Here is an 18,732-nt window from a genome sequence, read left to right as displayed (position 1 = left end):
ATAATAAAAGGAAATTATATCTATGTTTATTTTATTTTTTAATTATGAATAGAAAACTAATATATTTTTTAAATAATAATTAAAATAAGTTAATCTAATTAATTCATATATTAATATGTTTTACATAAACATTAGTGATAGATAAGGCTCTTAAGTTTTTGTATAATATAAATTATTAAAAATCATGAGAAATAATAAGTAATAAATAGTAGAAATAATTATCGATAAACCCTAAAGTAATAAATATTAGCATATTAATATCTGATAATAATATTCGCACAAGTATTCGATAAGTTGAGTCATAGGGAGCTACTCGACTCTTTGTTTCAATCTTTCAACATAATCCCTTTCCAACTCGAAATGAAAATATTTTTTTTAACTTTATTTAAAAATATATTTCTTTAATGCTATTTTTTTAATCAAATCTCTTTATACTTTGTACGGTTATATTACTCGATTGAGTAGAAGATCAGGAGAATTAGGTATCAAAACCATTGAAGGATATAATCGAGTTGGATCGACTGCGTCGAGTCAAGTCATGACATGTGGGAGTCGGAACAAATTTTGGACCAAAAGATTTGGGTCATAGGAAGGAACTCAAATCTTCTATTATGATTTAACAAGCATTTGGTCACTACATTTATGTACTATAAAATAACTAAAATATTAAACCAAAAATAAATATATTATATATCATAATATAGACTTTATTTTTTTAAAAATAGTTTTTTTTAAAAAAAATTTTGTTTTGGCTGAGTTACCTTCTAAACATATATAAATCAAGTCAACTCATGAGCATTCTGGCCGAGTTAGTAAAGACAGCCCAACTCGTTTGAGTTAACGAGCTGAGTTTGGATAGGCTCAGTCTAGTTCCTAGTGTTTTGACTCGAACAGGGGTCTTCCATAGAGGGTCTAGCCGTGAGTCAGCCAAATCCACGAAACGAAATGTTGGTGACAAGGTTCATGGGTTTCTTGCATGGGGAAATTAAAACCCGCCACTTCTCCACCTCCGGCAACCAATCTCCACTTTTTTTGTAATGAAATGCGAAGACGGCTGCGATTCCAGCAGTCTCGTGGGGAAGCTAGGCCTTGATCGAAGTTTTATGGGCAATTAATCGTGGTTAATGGATTTTGTTTCTACTAACTTCTTTTCCGTGTTTGTCGGTCGTCTGTGACTGTGAGTCTGTTCCCGTTTCTCTCTCTTGAAAAGGGCAGCAAAAAGATTTAATCAACAGAGATTTTATGTTTCCGTTTTTTGCTCAAGTAGAGTTTCGGATTGATCTTTCAACTAACTACATTTACAAAGAACCCCAATCCATGCGTGATATCGGAATTCAAACCCACATCAGAACGAATCGAAAAAATCCCATAGTCTCGTCCGCTTCCCTGCCTTATAACCGGAGCCGCCTCAGTTCGTTTCATGAAGAGAACCCCACGCCACCTCTCCCGGCGATCAATCCGTTTTCCGATGATCGGAAGCGCGGAACAAGTTCAAGAGTCTGGAGAAATTCGCCGGCTCCTGTCGACATTGCTCTTACTCGCTGGCATTGTCTTCCCTTGCCTTGTGCTGTACCAGTTGGCGAATCCTGTCGAGTACTTGACGGTTCACTCCGGCGGTGGCGCGGTGCGTATTGGCGAGACGGCGGTCAGCTTGGCGAAGCTTCCGGAGATTGAGGGCAACGTGTGGGTGAGTTTTCAGCTTTCTTTTTTTGGTAACTTAAGTATTATTTTACTTATTTTGGCGTTCTTCTTGTTGCGCCGCCTGTTGAGTGTTGGCTGCCCGGAGAATGTGGCTGGCAGCTCGCTGAATCATCCGCCGCACATTGACGGCGGTAGCTGGTTTTTCTTATTAAGTTTCATGACTTGAATAGGATACTGAGAATGTGACATTGGAGAGAATACTGGAGGAAGCAGCTATGGAGGATAAAACTGTCATATTAACCACTCTGAATGAAGCTTGGGCAACTCCAGATTCCATAATGGATCTCTTTCTCTACAGTTTCAGAATTGGCTTTAAGACAAGAAGGTTAATGGAGCATTTGGTGATTGTAGCACTAGACCAGAAGGCATATGCTAGGTGCTTGTCTTTACACACCCATTGCTTTGCTCTTCAATCTGAAGGAGATGATTTTTCTGGGGAAAAGAGTTTCATGACCTCCGATTACTTGAAAATGATGTGGAGAAGGATTGATTTCCTACGCTCTGTCCTAGAGCTGGGATACAATTTTGTGTTCACGGTACTATATATGACCTATTTTCTTCATGGTATTTATATTGCTTATTTCAAGAATGAACAAGAGCTGAGAACTTTGTTTCTCATCACTTTGGTTGATTGTGCACCCAATACTTCTATCTGTTGTTTATCTTGCAGGATGCTGATATTATGTGGTTCCGAGACCCTTTTCCGGTTTTTAATTCTGATGCAGATTTCCAAATTGCCTGTGATCACTTCTTTGGTACTCCTACCGACTTGCAGAACAGGCCTAATGGGGGATTTAAGTTTGTCAAGTCTAATAATCGAACTATCAGCTTTTACAAGTTCTGGCACAAATCAAGAGAAACCCATCCCGGATATCATGACCAGGATGTGCTCAATTTTATCAAATATGATCCATTTATCAGTGAAATAGGACTACAAATGAGATTTCTGAATACTGATTACTTTGGTGGCTTCTGTGAGCCAAGCAAGGACTTCAATAAAGTATGTACCATGCATGCAAATTGCTGTGTTGGTCTAGGTAGCAAAATTCATGATCTAAGCATCATGCTTGAGGATTGGAGACGGTTTATGTCTCTGCCACCAAGTCAAAAGAGCTCGTCCTTTTGGAGCATTCCACGGAATTGCAGGTAAGTTTTCAAATTCTTTCTAATTGACCAGTTCTTCAAGAAGTACAAATTGCACTTGTTTGAATTCACTTTCTTCTAATTTTCAGTGTTCCATGATTCCTTTCTTCCTGGGGGTGAAAAGTTGAGGCTGAAACAGTTACATTGTTGGAACCAGTTTTTGGAGGTAACACATTCACTCTTTGTATTCATCAATTTGATTGGATTTATTTTTCATGACATGTTTGTCTTCAGAAAAAAATGTATTTCTTTGTGTATGGAAGTTGAGGAGCCGTTGTATACCCTGATCACTAGTGAGTCAACTCGGTGTAGAATGATTTTTAATTTTTGTAAAATCTAATTGAAGCAAAAGACTACATTATCACTTTAATGAATTTTCAAGTATTTTAATTAAATGTTATTTTTGCTCACTTCTAAATTACGTTGTCGTGTTTAAAAATGAATCTAAGCTTAATTAGAAATTTTCTTATTGAAAAAAAAAAAATCCAAAATTTGAAATGTGTAAGATGATTTGCTCACCCATGCATTGAAGCTCATCTTAAATGTTTAAAAATGGTATCTTACTCTCAGTTTTGATTCTTGAATCATAACCAAAGGCTGTTAAGCTGGTAATTTTCTGATTCTGCATTTACAGAAAACAGATAAAAGTCACAGCAAACAGTTGATACTTGATACAGATGATGCCATACAAGATTTCCCATTAATATAAAATATATTGGGTATTGTCCAGTGATTTACGAAAAGAATCAGATAATTTCAACAAAAAGCTATATACAGTGATCTAATCCTGTACTTAAACCAAGACTTCCCCAGTAAGTCCGTTCTTCCGGTTGCAGCTTGTTTATGAAGAACCTAAACAGACCAAGATACCATGATGACAGACTGCGGAGGCTGTGTAGCAAGTGACCTGAGAGCTGAAAGTGCAAAAATGGTTAGTTCATTCAGTAGAGCTTTCAGAGTCCAATTTGTCACGGCTTACAAGCACACCTTCTTCCCAAAACTCAATCCATCTGCATAAGCAACTGGATGTTAGATACAGAGGCAGGAACAACAATTGATAAGAAAGGTTCCCTTAAATGCATGGTTCCCTTTGTCAGCTTGATGGGGTGCATCAAAAGATGAAAAACTCCGTAGCAAATGCCATGGGGACAACAACGTAGTAGATGAATTCAAAGGATAAACTGCTGCTAGGTAACTGTTAATACCTAGTTCCATCAGAATCGATGCATAAGCTTTTGCCATGGCGCCAACCTTCTCTGAAATTGCCAAAAAAGATACTACCAGACTTTAAGTAGAATCTCCCCTCGCCATTGGCTTTTCCTTTCCAGAAGTTTGCAAACCATCGATCACCTGTGTGAAAATAGAACCATCCCTGGCAGAGTCCATAATCATGATGTTAGTGAATAAGTGACTATCGTGTTGTAATACACAAAATGGATTGAGAACCCAACACAGCACTTTAATGTGGAAGTCAAAAACTGAGTCCTAGATCAAACTTAAGTCTTACACAGGAAAAGTGCATAACATGTACGGCTATAGCTGAAGCCATCAAGCTCAAGCCTGCCATGAGCTTTAATGCATGAGCTCAAGCTTGGTTCTGATGACCTTGATATGCTTGAGTGCCTGCCAAGCTCAGCTTTTTCAAGTGAAGTTGACATAGATGAGGTTTAACATATTAAATATATTGTCTTATGTTGGAAAATAATGACGCAAAGTTACATTCTATGATTAGTACACATGTCAACAACTCGAGAATTTGAGACAAGCTCACATCAATTTGAATGGCCTCATAAACTTATGTCAGCCAAACAAACACTTCCTCAAAATCAAGACAAACCAGTAAAGGCCCAGATAGCCAAGCTCGTTGCAGCATAACAAAAAAATTGGACAGCAAGATATTTCTTATTTTGACCTATGAGTGCATCAAAACTTATGCAACTTCAATAAAAGACAGCTACTCCAAGATGCTCGCTTTACCAAGATAAACATCTCTAACATGAATCAATCATAAGTTGGTTCACATGTGTTGAAGAGCAGGTCTATAAGAGTCTCACATAACTCTCACAACAAGAAATCTTATAGAGCCAAAATTATTATAGAAAGAAGTTTCACAAAAGAGTCTCAGTTTAAAGGTGTTATGTTAGTCTTCTATTTATATTCAGTTGTTCAATTATTCTAGGACTTATCTTTTAGTGTTTAACTTTGGGTGTAATTGGAATAAAAGTAGTTTAATTGTAATTGGATTTTACTTGTTTCCTCTATTGTAAATAAAGGCTCATGTCAACAACACGTGTAATATGTTGTGTCACTAACAAACACTTAGAAAGTTAATGTTTATGATAGTATCACTAATGCATCAAGCCACATTCATGAAAGATCACGATTAGTACTTTTCAATTATTCTTTTCTTTCCAAAATTTTTGAAATATATTTGTCTCACTTTCTATGTCCGTCATATATCCTGCTCTCCTCTCAAGAAATATTGAAATAGTAAATGTGAGAAAAGTGGAGAATGGGACAAACCTTTCCGTGGATAAGGTCATCTCTCCATGATCCCTGAAACACATCCCCGTTACTATAGTAGAATGTACCCAAACCTGATCTCTTTCCATAACGCCACATGCCGTAATAGAAGCTTCCATCATTGAGAGTAAGACGGCCCTGCAAAAAGAAGTGAGAAGCATCTCTACAAATTTCAGATCCATTTTGTCGCCCCAGAAGCGCCACGAAAGATCATCGGAAGAGCGTCTAAACAGAGCTCTTAGAAGTACCTTTCCCTCTGGAAGACCTCCTTGACAGCGTCCCTTATACATTCCTCCCCTGTATTGCATCTCCATAACGGGATTCCAATTTTTATGAGAGTCTCTTTCCACTTCCTGCAAGGAAATTTTATCAGAAAGAGGTTTCCATGTACAACTCTGTGCTAGCCATACAATTAATCTTACCAGCATCGACGCTGCACGGGCAGACAACAATCCCTGTTTCTTCGATAGATCCACAGGTTTCCCCTTAATTAGCACTGCCGCAGCATTATATATATCTGCTACAGCCTCCATGCTTGAATCAGTTAGTGCATCCCAAGAAGGCCCATTTGGAACATCAAGAGATTCTGCACTTAGATCATTTGAAACTTTTGTGTCTGTGACACGAGTAGAATTTACTGACAAGAGAATATCAGCAGAGTGCTCAGAGGGTTTGACTCCAACTGGAAGAGGATAAACATTCAACTTGTCAACCTTGGCAGTCGATTCAAATGAAGAGGCTCGCGTCTGAGTCCACTTCTGTGCAATGTGAAATCCAGGCCCGAAGCTCCAGCTAGCAGGAGGCTCCCTTTGAAAAGCAGGTTCTCCTAGACAACCGGCATAATTTAGTATTTCTACAACAGTTTTATTTTTTATTTTTTGAGTAGCACTCTGGAATTTAATTAAAACACAAGAACATGGTGAATAGGAATGATGACAACCCATGAAAAGCTACATGATAAGTATTATTCCAAATGGCAAGTACCTTCATTTGATAGGGCAATACCAGGTGATACAGAGATGGGAGTATCGTTAGAAATGCTAAACCTGCTTCCAAGGTCTTCATCATCAAACCTGCAATAGCAAAGTGTAATGAATGGTAAACTTTTTATTACAGAATTAGTTAATAGTGAACAATTAGATGGCAACTACCTAGTATTGATGTCATCAGAATCATCAGAATCATCAGGCAACATTTCAAGTTCTTCAGAATGCAGATCAATATTAGCATCTTCACCATTGATGATATTCGAGTCCTCAACTTTCACACTCTCAGGTGGGCCAAGGATCTGCTCAGAAGGAGCCAGTATACGATCTTCAAGTCTGGAATGGTTTCCTCCAAATAAAGAGAAAAAAAAAGGGAAGTGTTGGACGAGACTTGATAAAAGAGTCTTCTTCTGGGAGCTCTTTTGTTCACTGCACCTGGGACCAAGGAAACTGTGTCATGAAAGGCATAAACGTTACAATCTACAAGCTGAAAGCATTGGTAAGTGGTGGTAGTTGTTCAGAAAAAAGCCATCTATGCAATCTACAAGATTTAATGATGAAGCAACAACTTGGCTTTCTGAAGCTGGTAGGTTTTAGATTTAATGTGAGATAAAGAAGAGGTCACTGGAAAGTCTTAATAATATATGACAGAATATGAACAACCGCCTTAGGTGCATGAAAACAATAGGTAATACCACTGAGGCAATTGCCACAAATACTTTCTAATAGATTAACATTCACTGGCCAAGGATTCCTTACCCCATAACCAAGAGTGTTGTCACCACCATGTCTTTCTCCAGATTAGGCTCATGAATTGCAGAAACAACAATTTCTGTGGCACATTGTGCAGTCTTACGAAAAGTATGCACAAACGTATTCAGATCACTTCTATTCATTTCACTGGCACTTGCAACAATGCAGATAACAATGCCACTCAGGCCCTGTGCATCAAAGGGCAAAATTAGCATTGTCCACCTTTATGTGATAACCTAGATGAATATGTTGTTGCAGAAGGGCGACTACACAGTATTAAAAAAAGACTGTCATATTAACAGCATTATGTTATTGCCATGGAGAACTACTGCATACCTTCAAACCACTACTAAGGAAAGGGCAATCAAAGACAGCACGTGAAATTGAAGATTTGATATTGTAACCAGCTCCGAATCCAATTTCTGCTTGTTTATAATCTTCTAAACACTAATATTAGACTTCAAAAGATCAGAAGCAGTGCAGTGAAAAGAAAGAAAACTAAATTGTTTCACATGAATCTGGACTTACAAAACACAAATGGAAAAAGGAGCAAAGGATCCAATGAAAATTAAGTATAGGATCCAAACCATTGGCATAAAAAAGGAGTTGAGAAACAACTCCGAGAAAAAAAAAACCCAATCAGGAAAACTTACCTTGAGGACCTGTGGAACTTTGAATTCTTCCAACTTGTCATGGGGTGAATCGCATAATTTAAGGTGCTTATCCTGCACATTAGCAGCACTAATCATGTTACAAGGAAGAACTACACGAATTAATGACTTGAATTCCCTCTAAGAACCATGATAAGTGTCTGCAGACACTAAACGATTCCATAACTTGAGAATACCAGGTTATTTTACTTACAGATGAGAGAACATAAATGGCATTGATAGCCAATAGGACAGCATTATTGGCACTTCTTAAAGCTTCAGCAAGAGTTACCACTTCTTTTTTAAGTAAAGCATCGGTATCCACATCTGCGGACATAGATAAAAGCTATTAACTAGCAAAAAAGCTTCTATTTTAGTGAATCCAAGCTAATCCAAAGAGTAAGATGATAGGATGAATGTCTCCCTCACTAAAAGTGTACCATCTTATTTTTCAAGTCAAAAGTAATACAGTTAAGATAAGCAAGCTAAAATGAATAATACATCTATAGATATGAAATCAAATACTTATTTCTCCACATTGACATGAGTACTTCTCATAAATTAAGAAAAAGAAGAAATCATGAGAAAAAATGATCCAAAATGATAGAAGAATCAACAAAGGAGAAAGGAGAAGGGAGACAACAGTCCTTGAGAGAGAGGAGAGGTCAGGGAAACAGTGAGGTTTTGATTGATCAAAGTGCATATTGTTCTATAATGGTATGACAAGAATATATATATTTTTTTAAAATGATGTATATATTAACAAAAATAAATACAAAGAAACCGGGAACAAATCCTTAACAACAAGAGATTGAAAGGCTGAGAATATTGGCTTCCAATAAATAGCCCCAATGACACAGGAATATGGCTGAGCAAACCTTCGCTTCCTGGTTATGGTATAAACAATTTCACATTAACAGCTGGCATTTCAAAATAGAGGAAATAAGCTGCATAACTGTGTAACTTACCCGTTCAACCTTCCTTAGTATTATTGCTAGATGCATTAACTTTTAACTTATGAGAGAGATGCCAAACTATTGGAAGTGGACAGTGGCTTCAGGGGAATTCTGAGTGGTCCTATATACCATAACCAAGCCGTCTGATATTCTATCAAGGCATTTAATCCATTTATTGTTGTTTTAAACTGTAGGAAAGTATATAGAGTTTATTCAGTTTAGTTTGCTCTCTAGGAAATTTGTACGCTATAGAAAGTCGCTTCCTAGGTTTCAAGGGAGAGTAGGGACATGAATACTATTTTTTATATTGTTTAAATTATAAATAGAGAAGGGTATGCAAACCCTATCCTCTCCGATATTTTTTCTATTCTAAATTCCAACATAGTATCAAAGCAGGTTCTTATCAAGGTCTAGTCTGTAAGTTGACTTGCATAGGCCATATTATTTGATTTTGTCTTGGCCTCAATATGCCATATTTTTTCATTGTTAAATTTGTTTTTTTTTAAAAACTCGCTCCTTCATTCTGATTTAATTTTTGCTTCCCTTGGCAAAAATTGTTTGCCACAAAAGCAGTAGTGTATTGGAATGGAAGCTTTGCTGCAGAAAGAGTGGCAGTATTGGTTGCTCTCTTAAGAAGTTGCTCTTATTCGTGTTTGGAAGCTTCAGTCAGGTTCTCATAGTTAGAAGTTGCTAAAGACAGTTCACAAGCTTCTGTCCCATGGTTCTGTTCACAAATTTCCTCTGCTTGAGTTTATGCGTTTTTTGCATTGAAAGTGGCCTGTTGTCCTCTAGTTTTCGTTATGAAAACCTATTGTTGTTTAATTCCTTGAGAGTTGAAATTTTGATTGGCAGTCTCTGTTTGACATCCCACAAGTCTGAATTTTGTGCAGCAGTGCTCTTGTAATCAGCAAACTTCCAATTTTCTATTTGATGTGCCTGACATAACTCAACCAGGTCCAGCAATTCTAATTCAGCTTCTGTTTTCTCTCTCCATGGACTCTCTCCTTATGAATTCATTGTTGCCGCCTCTTTCATATTTGATCATCTTCTTCCTTTAGTTTCGACCACAACCCCTTATGAGTTGATGGCCTGAGGACTTCATTTCTGTATGTTTGCTGCTCTCAGTCGATGGGAGCAGACAATGGTTATTTTTCACATCTAAGCTTCTGAAATAAACTGCAGCAATTGTGTTGAGTGGGCATTTGTTTTATATTGAAGCTCATTATTCAGTTTGATTGCCTGTAGAGTTTGACATTGGTGTCCACTTTGCTGCTTTCAGTGTTTTATTTTTCTGGTTTGTTAAACTGGGTGATCGGTTGTAGAAGCACTCTGCCCATTCTTTGTTTGAGTTATTTGTTGCAGTCTACTTGCAAAACGCCGTTTCCTAGGGTTGAAGAGAGAGCAGAGATATGGATGTAATTTTTTATATTGTTTAAATTATAAATAAGGGAGAAGGGTTTGTAAAACCTAACCTCCCATCTCTTTTCTCCTACAAATTCAACCATAAATTATCTTATTCTAATCTCACTATTTAAATACCAAAAATCTGAGAGAAATTATTTGACTACGAAACCAAGGATCTTAAGAAAAAGCCCCTCACCAATACAAAAGGTTGTGCACTCTCTAAGGCTCTTTACCAACTCCTCCACCTGTAAATCCAATGAACATGAGATTAAATTAAAATTTAGAACATATTAAAAGCTCAAAATGCATCCATGAGCACAAAATACCAGTTTATATCCTTCAAATTATGCTACTATACAAACCATACTGTTAGAAAATCTATTGAAGGGCAATATCATCATTTTGCATTTATTGAAATGTCCAACAGCTATGTTACCTTATTCTATATGTTTAGTTTTCTCTAGTTATATTTGCACGTGTCATCACTGGGTTAGATGACATCAAAATTTTGTCAGATTTCTGAGTTTTACCTTCAGTAGTAAGTGACTTGCATCTTAGGGCAGGCTGGTGCTCCCAATTGAGAAAACCCCAATTTTTTTAGAAGCGGGGCCCATAGTACCTATGCGACCATTGTTTTTTGTGTTGATTTGGGGCTGTCTAGAGTTCATATATGGCTGATGCCAGTGAGGTTTTTACCCCAAGGAACTCTAGGAACTCAAAAGGGAAAGATACTATTATAATTACTTTTGAGAGAGAATGGCCAAAACTATCTAAGTTAGTCAAGATCAGTCAAATTATACTTGAAGGCTAAAAAGAAGTCTAAATTCATTAAAGGATGATCCGCCCGTCTCCTTTGAATGACGACTACAATCAAGTTGCGACCTAGCTAATTAATAACATGGATTCCAAGTTATGAATTGAGACACAACTAAGGAGATATGGAAACCCTGAGAGTCTGTTTATGCTCAGGAGAGCAACTTATCACGAGTTTATGAATTATACGCCATAACTTTTAGCCTTAAGAGAGGTCAGAGGTTTGTCACTGAATATTACAATGAGCCAGTTGGTATATTGCAGGAGATAATTATTTTCCATCCATTTACTATGGATGAAAGGGAAACATGAAAACAAAATGGAAAAAATGGTAGGTGCACATTGCAAAAAAATTGGACGGTTTAGGGCTAGAATTTGATGTTGTTGGGGCACAACTATTGGCCTCAGAAGAGGTTTAATCATTATCCACAAATTATAGCAGAGTATTGCATGGAGAGAATGTTATTGTAGCCCAGGGAAAAAAGACGTGACTAACATTTCTTTATCAGCACTGAATACTCAGGGTTCCTCAAAGCTATCTAGCGGTAGAAGTGGAAGTACTAGAGGTAGAGAAAGAGATAGTCAAGGCATATTGATACCGGGCCAAACAGGAAATGTGCTCACTGTGGCCATACAAATCATTTTTTTGACAAGTACTGGGAAAATTTTGGTAAACCCACTTGGGCCAACTCCCCCATTCATGAGAGCACTGATGTGTCTCAAGAGCCTATTGTGAATATAGCACCTGGAGCATTTGATGAAATGCAACAGTTAATTCAGTGATGGCACAACTGAATATTGCATCCTCTTTGGCATCTGTGACTGAGTACAACCACACCGGCTGGTTCAAGTACATCTGCCCTCCATGTACATCCATCTTCTACCTGGGTTCTCGACTCAGGAGCTACTACCAACATGTTACGTATGTCCACTTTTTTTTTTATTTAAAAAAGCCAACTACTATTAAACAAGTCACATTGGTCGATGAATCCATTTCTCTAGTTCAAGGAATGGGTACATTGGTTCCATCTACCTTCATGTCACTTCCCTCTCAATTTGTCGTCAGTAAGTCAACTTATCAGATCAATGAATTGCTCCGTAACCTTTAATCCTTCTTACTGTGTTTTTCAAGATCTTACGATGAGGAGGATCATCCGTTCTATAATCAAGTTACTGGTCTTCTGAATCTTTTAAACTCGGACTAGGGACCCAACTCGGAAGGGGGGCGGAACCCACTATTTGAGTAGACTCAGCTCTAAATCTGGATGGATTGAGCCATTGCAGAAGGGTCAAGTCTGACCCTCTCATCTGACCCGCCTAGACTCAAGTCTGAGTTGACCTGCCTGAGTCACAGGTCAACTTGGTGAACCATGGTAAGTACCAAGTCTGAAGTTACAGTCCCACAAATTGGAAGAACCCACCAATACACCCCACTGTGTCCAGTTTAAAAGATTCAGAAGAGTAGTTCAAAGGGAGGAGACAGATATAGAGCTGAGGTTACTTACACATACATGAGAAAAAGTACAAAAAAAAAAAGTTTTTGCCTACAACTAATCTATCCAATTGTAGAATTCATAACTCAGAGCTAAAAAAGAATGGAAGTTTTAAATTTCATTTCCTAAGAAAACAATCTGCATTAACACATACCTCATTCTGCCGTCTTTGACCTTCAAAACTAAATGGCCTCAATATTATAGCTATAGCCAGTCCGTCTCTTGATTTTACTGTACTGAGGAGCTTTGCTACTGTAACCTGATCTGAGCCATACCCAGCACTAGCTACCTATAACAAAAAAGAACTAATTAACTATGGAGAGTATTTTTCTGAGATGTATCAAGTAAAAAAGTTGATTATTTTTTCAAGTATTCTGTTGCATGGCATGTTTCTCTCCCCAAAAGAAAAGATTTGAGATAAATCATGCACCTTTACTGCAATAAATCATTTTCTCCTTTCAACAATTCCACTAAAATTATTCAAGTAAAGATGCAAGATGTACATTCTATTAAATGTGAAACAGACAAATTGATACGCATAAAATCTCAAAATGGATCCTCCTATTCTGTATCCATTATTGTGAATGATACAATCATTTTGTCTAGTACATTGATGTTATATATGGAGGAAATTAGCTTGACATTTGTTAGGAATTAGACACCCTAATTCCAAACTAATGAGAGCAATAATAATAATTGTAGAAGAAAAGAAAAGCAAGAACAAGAACAAGCAAGATTTATACAAGTTCGCCTCAAAGTGAGACTACGCTCTATCTTCCGTTGCTGCAATAATCCACTATAAAAATAAAATAGTTTACAAGAGAAATCGCACACACTTATAGATGTTTACAAGAGAAATCGCACACACTTATAGATAGGTGATTTGGGGAGAAAATAGAAATCCATTTTCTCTTCTATTTTCTCCCCAAATCACCTATTTTTCATGGTATCAGAGCAGGTCGGTCACGAGTTTGAATCCCGCTCCCCCACGAATTTGTCCCTTGTATGTTGGGACCTGAATTTACACAGGTTGTCCCCGTGCGGGGGAGTGTTGAGATATCGACCGGGCATGTCCTTGTATAAGGTCCTGTTGAGCCTCTCACTAATGTCAGGTATGCCCTCTCTATTTCAGTCCATTAGTCCATCCCGTTCATATCGTCGAGTTACTTTAGCTGATGGGTCTACCTCTCCCATTTAGGGGGAGGGTAAAGTTCGCACTACTCCACAAATATCCTTAGATTCTATTTTATTTGTACCAAAGTTTTCAGTTAATCTCTTGTCTGTGAGTCATATAACTAAATCTTTAAACTGCTCAGTAACATGGTTTCAATAGAGAACAATAATAATAATCGTAGAAGAAAAGAAAAGCAAGAACAAGAACAAACAAGATTTATACAAGTTCGCCTCAAGCTGAGACTACGCCCTATCTTTCGCCGTTACAATAATCCACTATAAAAATAAAATAGTTTACAAGAGAAATTGCACACACTTATAGATGTTTTCTCTAACTTCTCTCGGGGTGCAATTCCAACTCCTTAGTGATGATAATCATAAAACCCTAATATCGGCGCCCACCCCCCCCCAATATACAGAGAAAACTAGGGCAATTGCTTTAAAAAAGTGAAATTCCCAAAATACCTTTAATAAAACAACAATTAATATAGTGTGGATCAGGGCGGGGGTTCCGCCCCCTTCCAACCCCCACGGCGACCTTACCATGAAGGTCGATTCACGTACCGATTTAGCGTAGGGCGTTGATTAGCCCCACAACTTAACAACATTTTCCTTCAAAGCTGTATTGGACGGAACAAATCTTTGAGAAGACCAGCCTTCCCTTGGATTCCATCTATAACTTCTCCTAAAGCCAAGTCAATGCAGCTTCAGTATTTCAGATCTCATGGTCCATACTTCCTAAGAGAAGTAGAACAGTAGTTGGCTAATACTTCATTTCAGATAACAGTTAAAAAATTCAAATCACAGCTACAAATAATTAAAATACTTAAATATGATAAATTTGTTTTCTCCTGATATGTTTTTCTGACAAGGAAGAATACTGATTGGTGCCAACATGGAGATTGCCGTACATGGCTGATTCTGTAAAAGAGGGGGCTACCCTCCAATCTCTTGGTGTTAGAGGACCCCTCCTAACTTGTATTCTCCTTGCCTTTGGGCCTTAAAAACGACCATCATTAAAAAAAAAATGGATGCCCTGTAATTTATGGTTAATATGCCTTGCACTCTCTCAATTGCTAGTTAAGTCTTATTGGAAATCTCTGACACTTAGATATGAGAGGAAGAGTACTGAGGCTCCACCATGAAGCTCAGCTAGGGGTGCACACAGGTTGGGTTATCTGAAAACCTATCCTACCCATGTTGTGAACCTATAAGGTTGGAAATCCAACCCATCTAGGCTCCACCATCAGCCTCAGCTAGGGGTGCACACAGGTTGGGTTATCTGAAGACCTATCCTACCCCACAAACCCAACCTTGATACCCCATGTTGTGAACCTACAAGGTTGGAAATCCAACCCTATCCCTGCTTTGTTCCCAATCTCCCCCCACCCAATTCCTGCATCCCTAGCCCTACCCCATGATGGCACATTGCTCATTCTTGAAATTCCTTTTTTTAAATAAAAGAAATCCCGATTTTTCTTCCCCAAAACATCCTTTTAAGTAAATTTGTCTTTCTTTTATTTTTTCTTTCTGTTACTCAAGTCTTTACATTAAAAGATAAGCATATAAGTGTCAAATTAATTTTTAGGCTGAAAATTCTTATTTTCTTTAATCGAACCTTCACATGACTTTCTAAACTGTTTAAGGGCTATAACGTAATAAGATCTAACCGGTTGGAGTAGGGAAAACCCTTCCCCACTCAGAGTGTTTTTCTACCAAACCCAGTCCCCTTCCCATAGTGTTCAACCTGTCATGTGTACACCCCTAGACTTTGCCACTTAGCCTCTGTCACTTTTGGAGGAAAATGGAAATTGATCTCTTCTCCTTCTGAGCACCTTCTGATCATGCCTAGAGTAATTGCAGCGGGCAAGCATGATATCATATAGGTAACTGTTGCTTTCTTGCACTAGAGCCCCACAGAATGCATTCAGCTCTCAATGTCACAAACTGCATGGCCTACACTTAATGAGGATAGGCAGCATTATGTAGGATTACCAACACCTGGTTACATGGTAATTGGAGTGAGGTGATGCAAGCTACAAGATCCAACAATGCTGCAGAACTCCAGCAAAATAAACTACTCATAAGGCCGTGACACAAGCAGTTTTGTTTAAAAGAATCACATGCCATCTGTTAAGTGGGGCTTCATATTGTAATCTTACTGCAGAATAATGCCACCTATACACTCTGAGAAGAGAATTGAGAATTTTTCTTTTCCATAATGCATACATAGTTCCTTCACTGCTTATCCCCCAAACCACCAATATGGGATTTTCTTTAAAATTGCTACAGTTTCCTAGAGAAAGTTAAGCCTTGAAAATGAATTGCCAAAGTTCATTACACACTACTGAGTAAGACTGCTCGCATTACTCTTATTTTCACAGAAGCCAAAAAAAAAAAAAAAAAAAAAAAAAAAGAAGAAGAGCAAGAAAAGCATGTCGACGTAGTAATAGAATCTTGAATCATAGTTAAGGTAAGGAATGTACAAACAAGGATAATAGCTCGCGCAAACGACTGTGTGCTTAGCAGCGCTTCTACATTCCTTAACACTGTATCTGAGAAAGAAAAATGAAAAAGAACGTTTTTGTCACTGGGTTAAATAAGACTAATCAACGGCTTTCGAGGAATAATGAGAAAAAAGTAAGAAAGTAAGAACCTTTTCCAGTAGACCTAAGTAGTAGCTGCATTTTCTGAGGGTCCTTCGCGTATACAGTCCTAAAAAACAGTCGAGAGTAAAAAAACTGAAGAAAAAAGATCCAAAACAAACTTAAAGAGAACCCATTTGATGAAAAAAACAGTTAAAATAAAAAAAATTCAAGGACAGAGACCAGCAACCACTCACCAAAATTTAAACAAGCTCGACGCAAAAGAAGAATCGAGACAGAAATCAATGATAGCGTCCTTTCTGCTTCCAATGACGATGACATCAACAGTCTCCGGGTCTTCCGAAGAAGCAGCATGCTGTTCAGGCTCCAAACAACTTTTCCGTGCATCTGCGGATACATAATCCCGTTTAGAAGAAACGCGGAGAACAATCGACCAACGACGAGACCTCCACCGGAACTTTTTGTGTCGATAGAAACAGCTATGAGGGGGAAATTTAACAACGGAGACAGTCGATTCGACGGCCAAGTTCTTGAGAGAGGTGGTTGGGAAGAGAAGCTCCATGAGAAATGAATCAAGTTGGACGGTTCTTCCGCATTCTTCGAAGTCTTTGGAGCTCTGGTTTTCCTCACGAGATTGGCGATGATTGACAATGGAGGGTCGCAGGAGTCGAATCCCAAAATTATCCCGAAATGTATTAATAAATATGATGGACGTGCGCTGACAATGAAGAGGCCCAACAAGAGGAGATAAGTGAACTAATGGGCTCAGATTTAGAATCTAAATGAATCGGCCCATTTCAAAAATATTCTATTATAGAGTTGGATGATGGACTACCCAACTCTGGTAAATATTTCCCATTTGCTCCCCTATGAGTAAAGCTCTGGTAAGAGACTCCCCTACCTGTGCCTTTCTTACATATCTACTATTTTAAGGAGGGGCAATCTCTCTTCATGCTTTTGCCAAATGGGAGGTGGCAAGAGGAAAGGCTGGGTCCTAAGGGTCTTACATACAGGAAGCAGGAGGTTATGGTTGCTTCTTTGCTTTTGAGTAAAGAGGGCAAAAACCCTGCTTATAGGCAGGAGGGAGAGAAAGGGAGGGTTAAGCCTCTCTCTCTCTCTCTAAATTGGCAAATGATGGGACTTCCCTCTCCTACTTGGCTCTATTTGGTCCTCCATAATCTGTTTGTTTTTGGAACAGTTTCTCCTAATCTCTCTCTCTCTCTCTCTCTCTCTCTTATTTTATATGAGATTATGGGAGGAGGTCCTTCTATTTCTCCTTAAAGAAGCCTAGGCTAAATTTATTTTAGTGATGATTCAACATTACTTATGAATAATTGGCTAACTAGTGGGTTTCAATTACCCACAACAAGCATCTTTAGACTGTGAAAAACACAAAATTATTTGTTGTAGTACCATTGTGTTATTTAACACAAAAGGTCGACCAGAGGTTTCTACTTAGGCTGGGGCAAGTTAATTAGCTTGCTTATTTATTTAAAAAATTTCTAATTTTTAAAAATACACTTTGACATGAATTATAACTTTAGTTTCATCGGGGCCATGAAGACTTACACTTGAGAATAAACTTGTAATTACTTGAAATTCAATATATATGTATGTATGTATGTATTTATATATATATATCCCAGCTTCCTTAAAATAAAATCACATCCCTAATAAAATAGATATATCACATTTTCTATAGTATTCCTTAGTAAATAGGTAGATATGAAGGGAATTTAGGTCGTTTTTCACGACTCAAAAGGTTTGCCTTTTCAACTGTTTGTTTTGTCTACCACCATTAGAGCAAGACTGGGATGCAAGAAAAATCTCAATGCCTGTATTTGATTGCTCCTTTGAATAGAACTCATGGGTAGCTTCACGTGAAAAAGGTCGACCGTCAAGGATCATTCATGTGCCACAGGTTTAGAGGCACCCGATTTTGTTGTTTCAATGAATTATTTTTTCTAATATGCATGGGTATGTATGATAATACGAGTTTTTTAATTTTAATCGTCTCATTTGATTTATAACTATTTAATAATATTTATCCTTAGTTATATGAAAATCACATCCCTCCATAAAATATATGATCACTTTTAATTTTTACTTAGTATCCATACTCAATAGGGTAGATAGATATATATAAGGAATTTTAGGGTTTTTTTAAGAGCTCAAAAAGGTTTTCTTTTTCAACCTTTGGTTTATCTATCACCATTAAAGCAAAGACTAGCATAAATAAAAAACCATGGTGCCTTTAAATCAATGACATTTGATCGGTCCCTTAAATAGAAACTCACAATAGCTTCACGTGAATATGTCTCATTCAAGAGACCATGCATGTGCTATGTGTTTAGAGCCACTTGGTTATGAGACAAAATCAAGGTTACAAGTGAGACCCACTTAAATAAAGAAATGAAATTTACCAAAACTCCTAGTCATTAAAATGAGACTTAGAGTAGCTAATTTAGATGATTCTCATTGTCTCTCATTAACACTCAAAGAGTCCTCACCTTAGAACAACTGAGAAAATC

General features: G+C 37.6%; 2 protein-coding genes across 2 annotated transcripts; one reads left to right on the top strand and one right to left on the bottom strand.

Moving 5' to 3' along the window:
• The first annotated feature begins 1,264 nt into the window (after positions 1 to 1,264).
• On the top strand, positions 1,265 to 3,184 carry LOC137939124 (uncharacterized protein At4g15970). Its single transcript, XM_068784323.1, has 4 exons — positions 1,265 to 1,687; positions 1,872 to 2,237; positions 2,372 to 2,847; positions 2,934 to 3,184. The coding sequence occupies exons 1-4, from the start codon at positions 1,421 to 1,423 to the stop codon at positions 2,941 to 2,943; spliced, it is 1,119 nt and encodes a 372-aa protein (XP_068640424.1). The 5' UTR covers positions 1,265 to 1,420; the 3' UTR covers positions 2,944 to 3,184.
• Positions 3,185 to 3,423: 239 nt separating this feature from the next.
• LOC137939123 (protein ACCUMULATION AND REPLICATION OF CHLOROPLASTS 3, chloroplastic) lies at positions 3,424 to 16,862 on the bottom strand. The gene is made up of 16 exons (XM_068784322.1): positions 16,438 to 16,862; positions 16,252 to 16,310; positions 16,086 to 16,150; positions 12,577 to 12,711; positions 10,313 to 10,361; positions 7,971 to 8,083; positions 7,760 to 7,831; positions 7,443 to 7,553; positions 7,113 to 7,294; positions 6,519 to 6,788; positions 6,352 to 6,440; positions 5,790 to 6,193; positions 5,616 to 5,720; positions 5,368 to 5,505; positions 4,050 to 4,216; positions 3,424 to 3,854 (listed from the first exon to the last, which is right to left on the bottom strand). Exons 1-16 carry the CDS (start codon positions 16,761 to 16,763, stop codon positions 3,782 to 3,784), a joined length of 2,358 nt encoding a protein of 785 aa, XP_068640423.1. The 5' UTR covers positions 16,764 to 16,862; the 3' UTR covers positions 3,424 to 3,781.
• Between the last annotated feature and the right edge of the window lie 1,870 nt (positions 16,863 to 18,732).

This window comes from Aristolochia californica, unplaced genomic scaffold (genome assembly GCF_029961685.1).
Source record: "Aristolochia californica isolate CCGP_79_NKW_82.1479 unplaced genomic scaffold, dmAriCali1.0.hap1 SCAF_8, whole genome shotgun sequence".
Lineage (NCBI taxonomy): Eukaryota > Viridiplantae > Streptophyta > Magnoliopsida > Piperales > Aristolochiaceae > Aristolochia > Aristolochia californica.
This window is presented reverse-complemented; position numbering and strand designations above follow the sequence as displayed.

What these genes read in the sequence shown, in the direction of transcription:
- LOC137939124 (XM_068784323.1), top strand. Translation starts at nt 1,421, where the DNA reads ATGAAGAGAACCCCACGCCACCTCTCCCGGCGATCAATCCGTTTTCCG. An exon ending in AGATTGAGGGCAACGTGTGG is followed by an intron (nt 1,688 to 1,871) that starts GTGAGTTTTCAG and finishes TGACTTGAATAG; the next exon opens with GATACTGAGAATGTGACATT. An exon ending in GATACAATTTTGTGTTCACG is followed by an intron (nt 2,238 to 2,371) that starts GTACTATATATG and finishes TTTATCTTGCAG; the next exon opens with GATGCTGATATTATGTGGTT.
- LOC137939123 (XM_068784322.1), bottom strand. Translation starts at nt 16,763, where the DNA reads ATGGAGCTTCTCTTCCCAACCACCTCTCTCAAGAACTTGGCCGTCGAA. An exon ending in CCATTTATGTTCTCTCATCT is followed by an intron (nt 7,832 to 7,970) that starts GTAAGTAAAATA and finishes GCTAATGTGCAG; the next exon opens with GATAAGCACCTTAAATTATG. An exon ending in CCCGTGCAGCGTCGATGCTG is followed by an intron (nt 5,721 to 5,789) that starts GTAAGATTAATT and finishes ATTTCCTTGCAG; the next exon opens with GAAGTGGAAAGAGACTCTCA.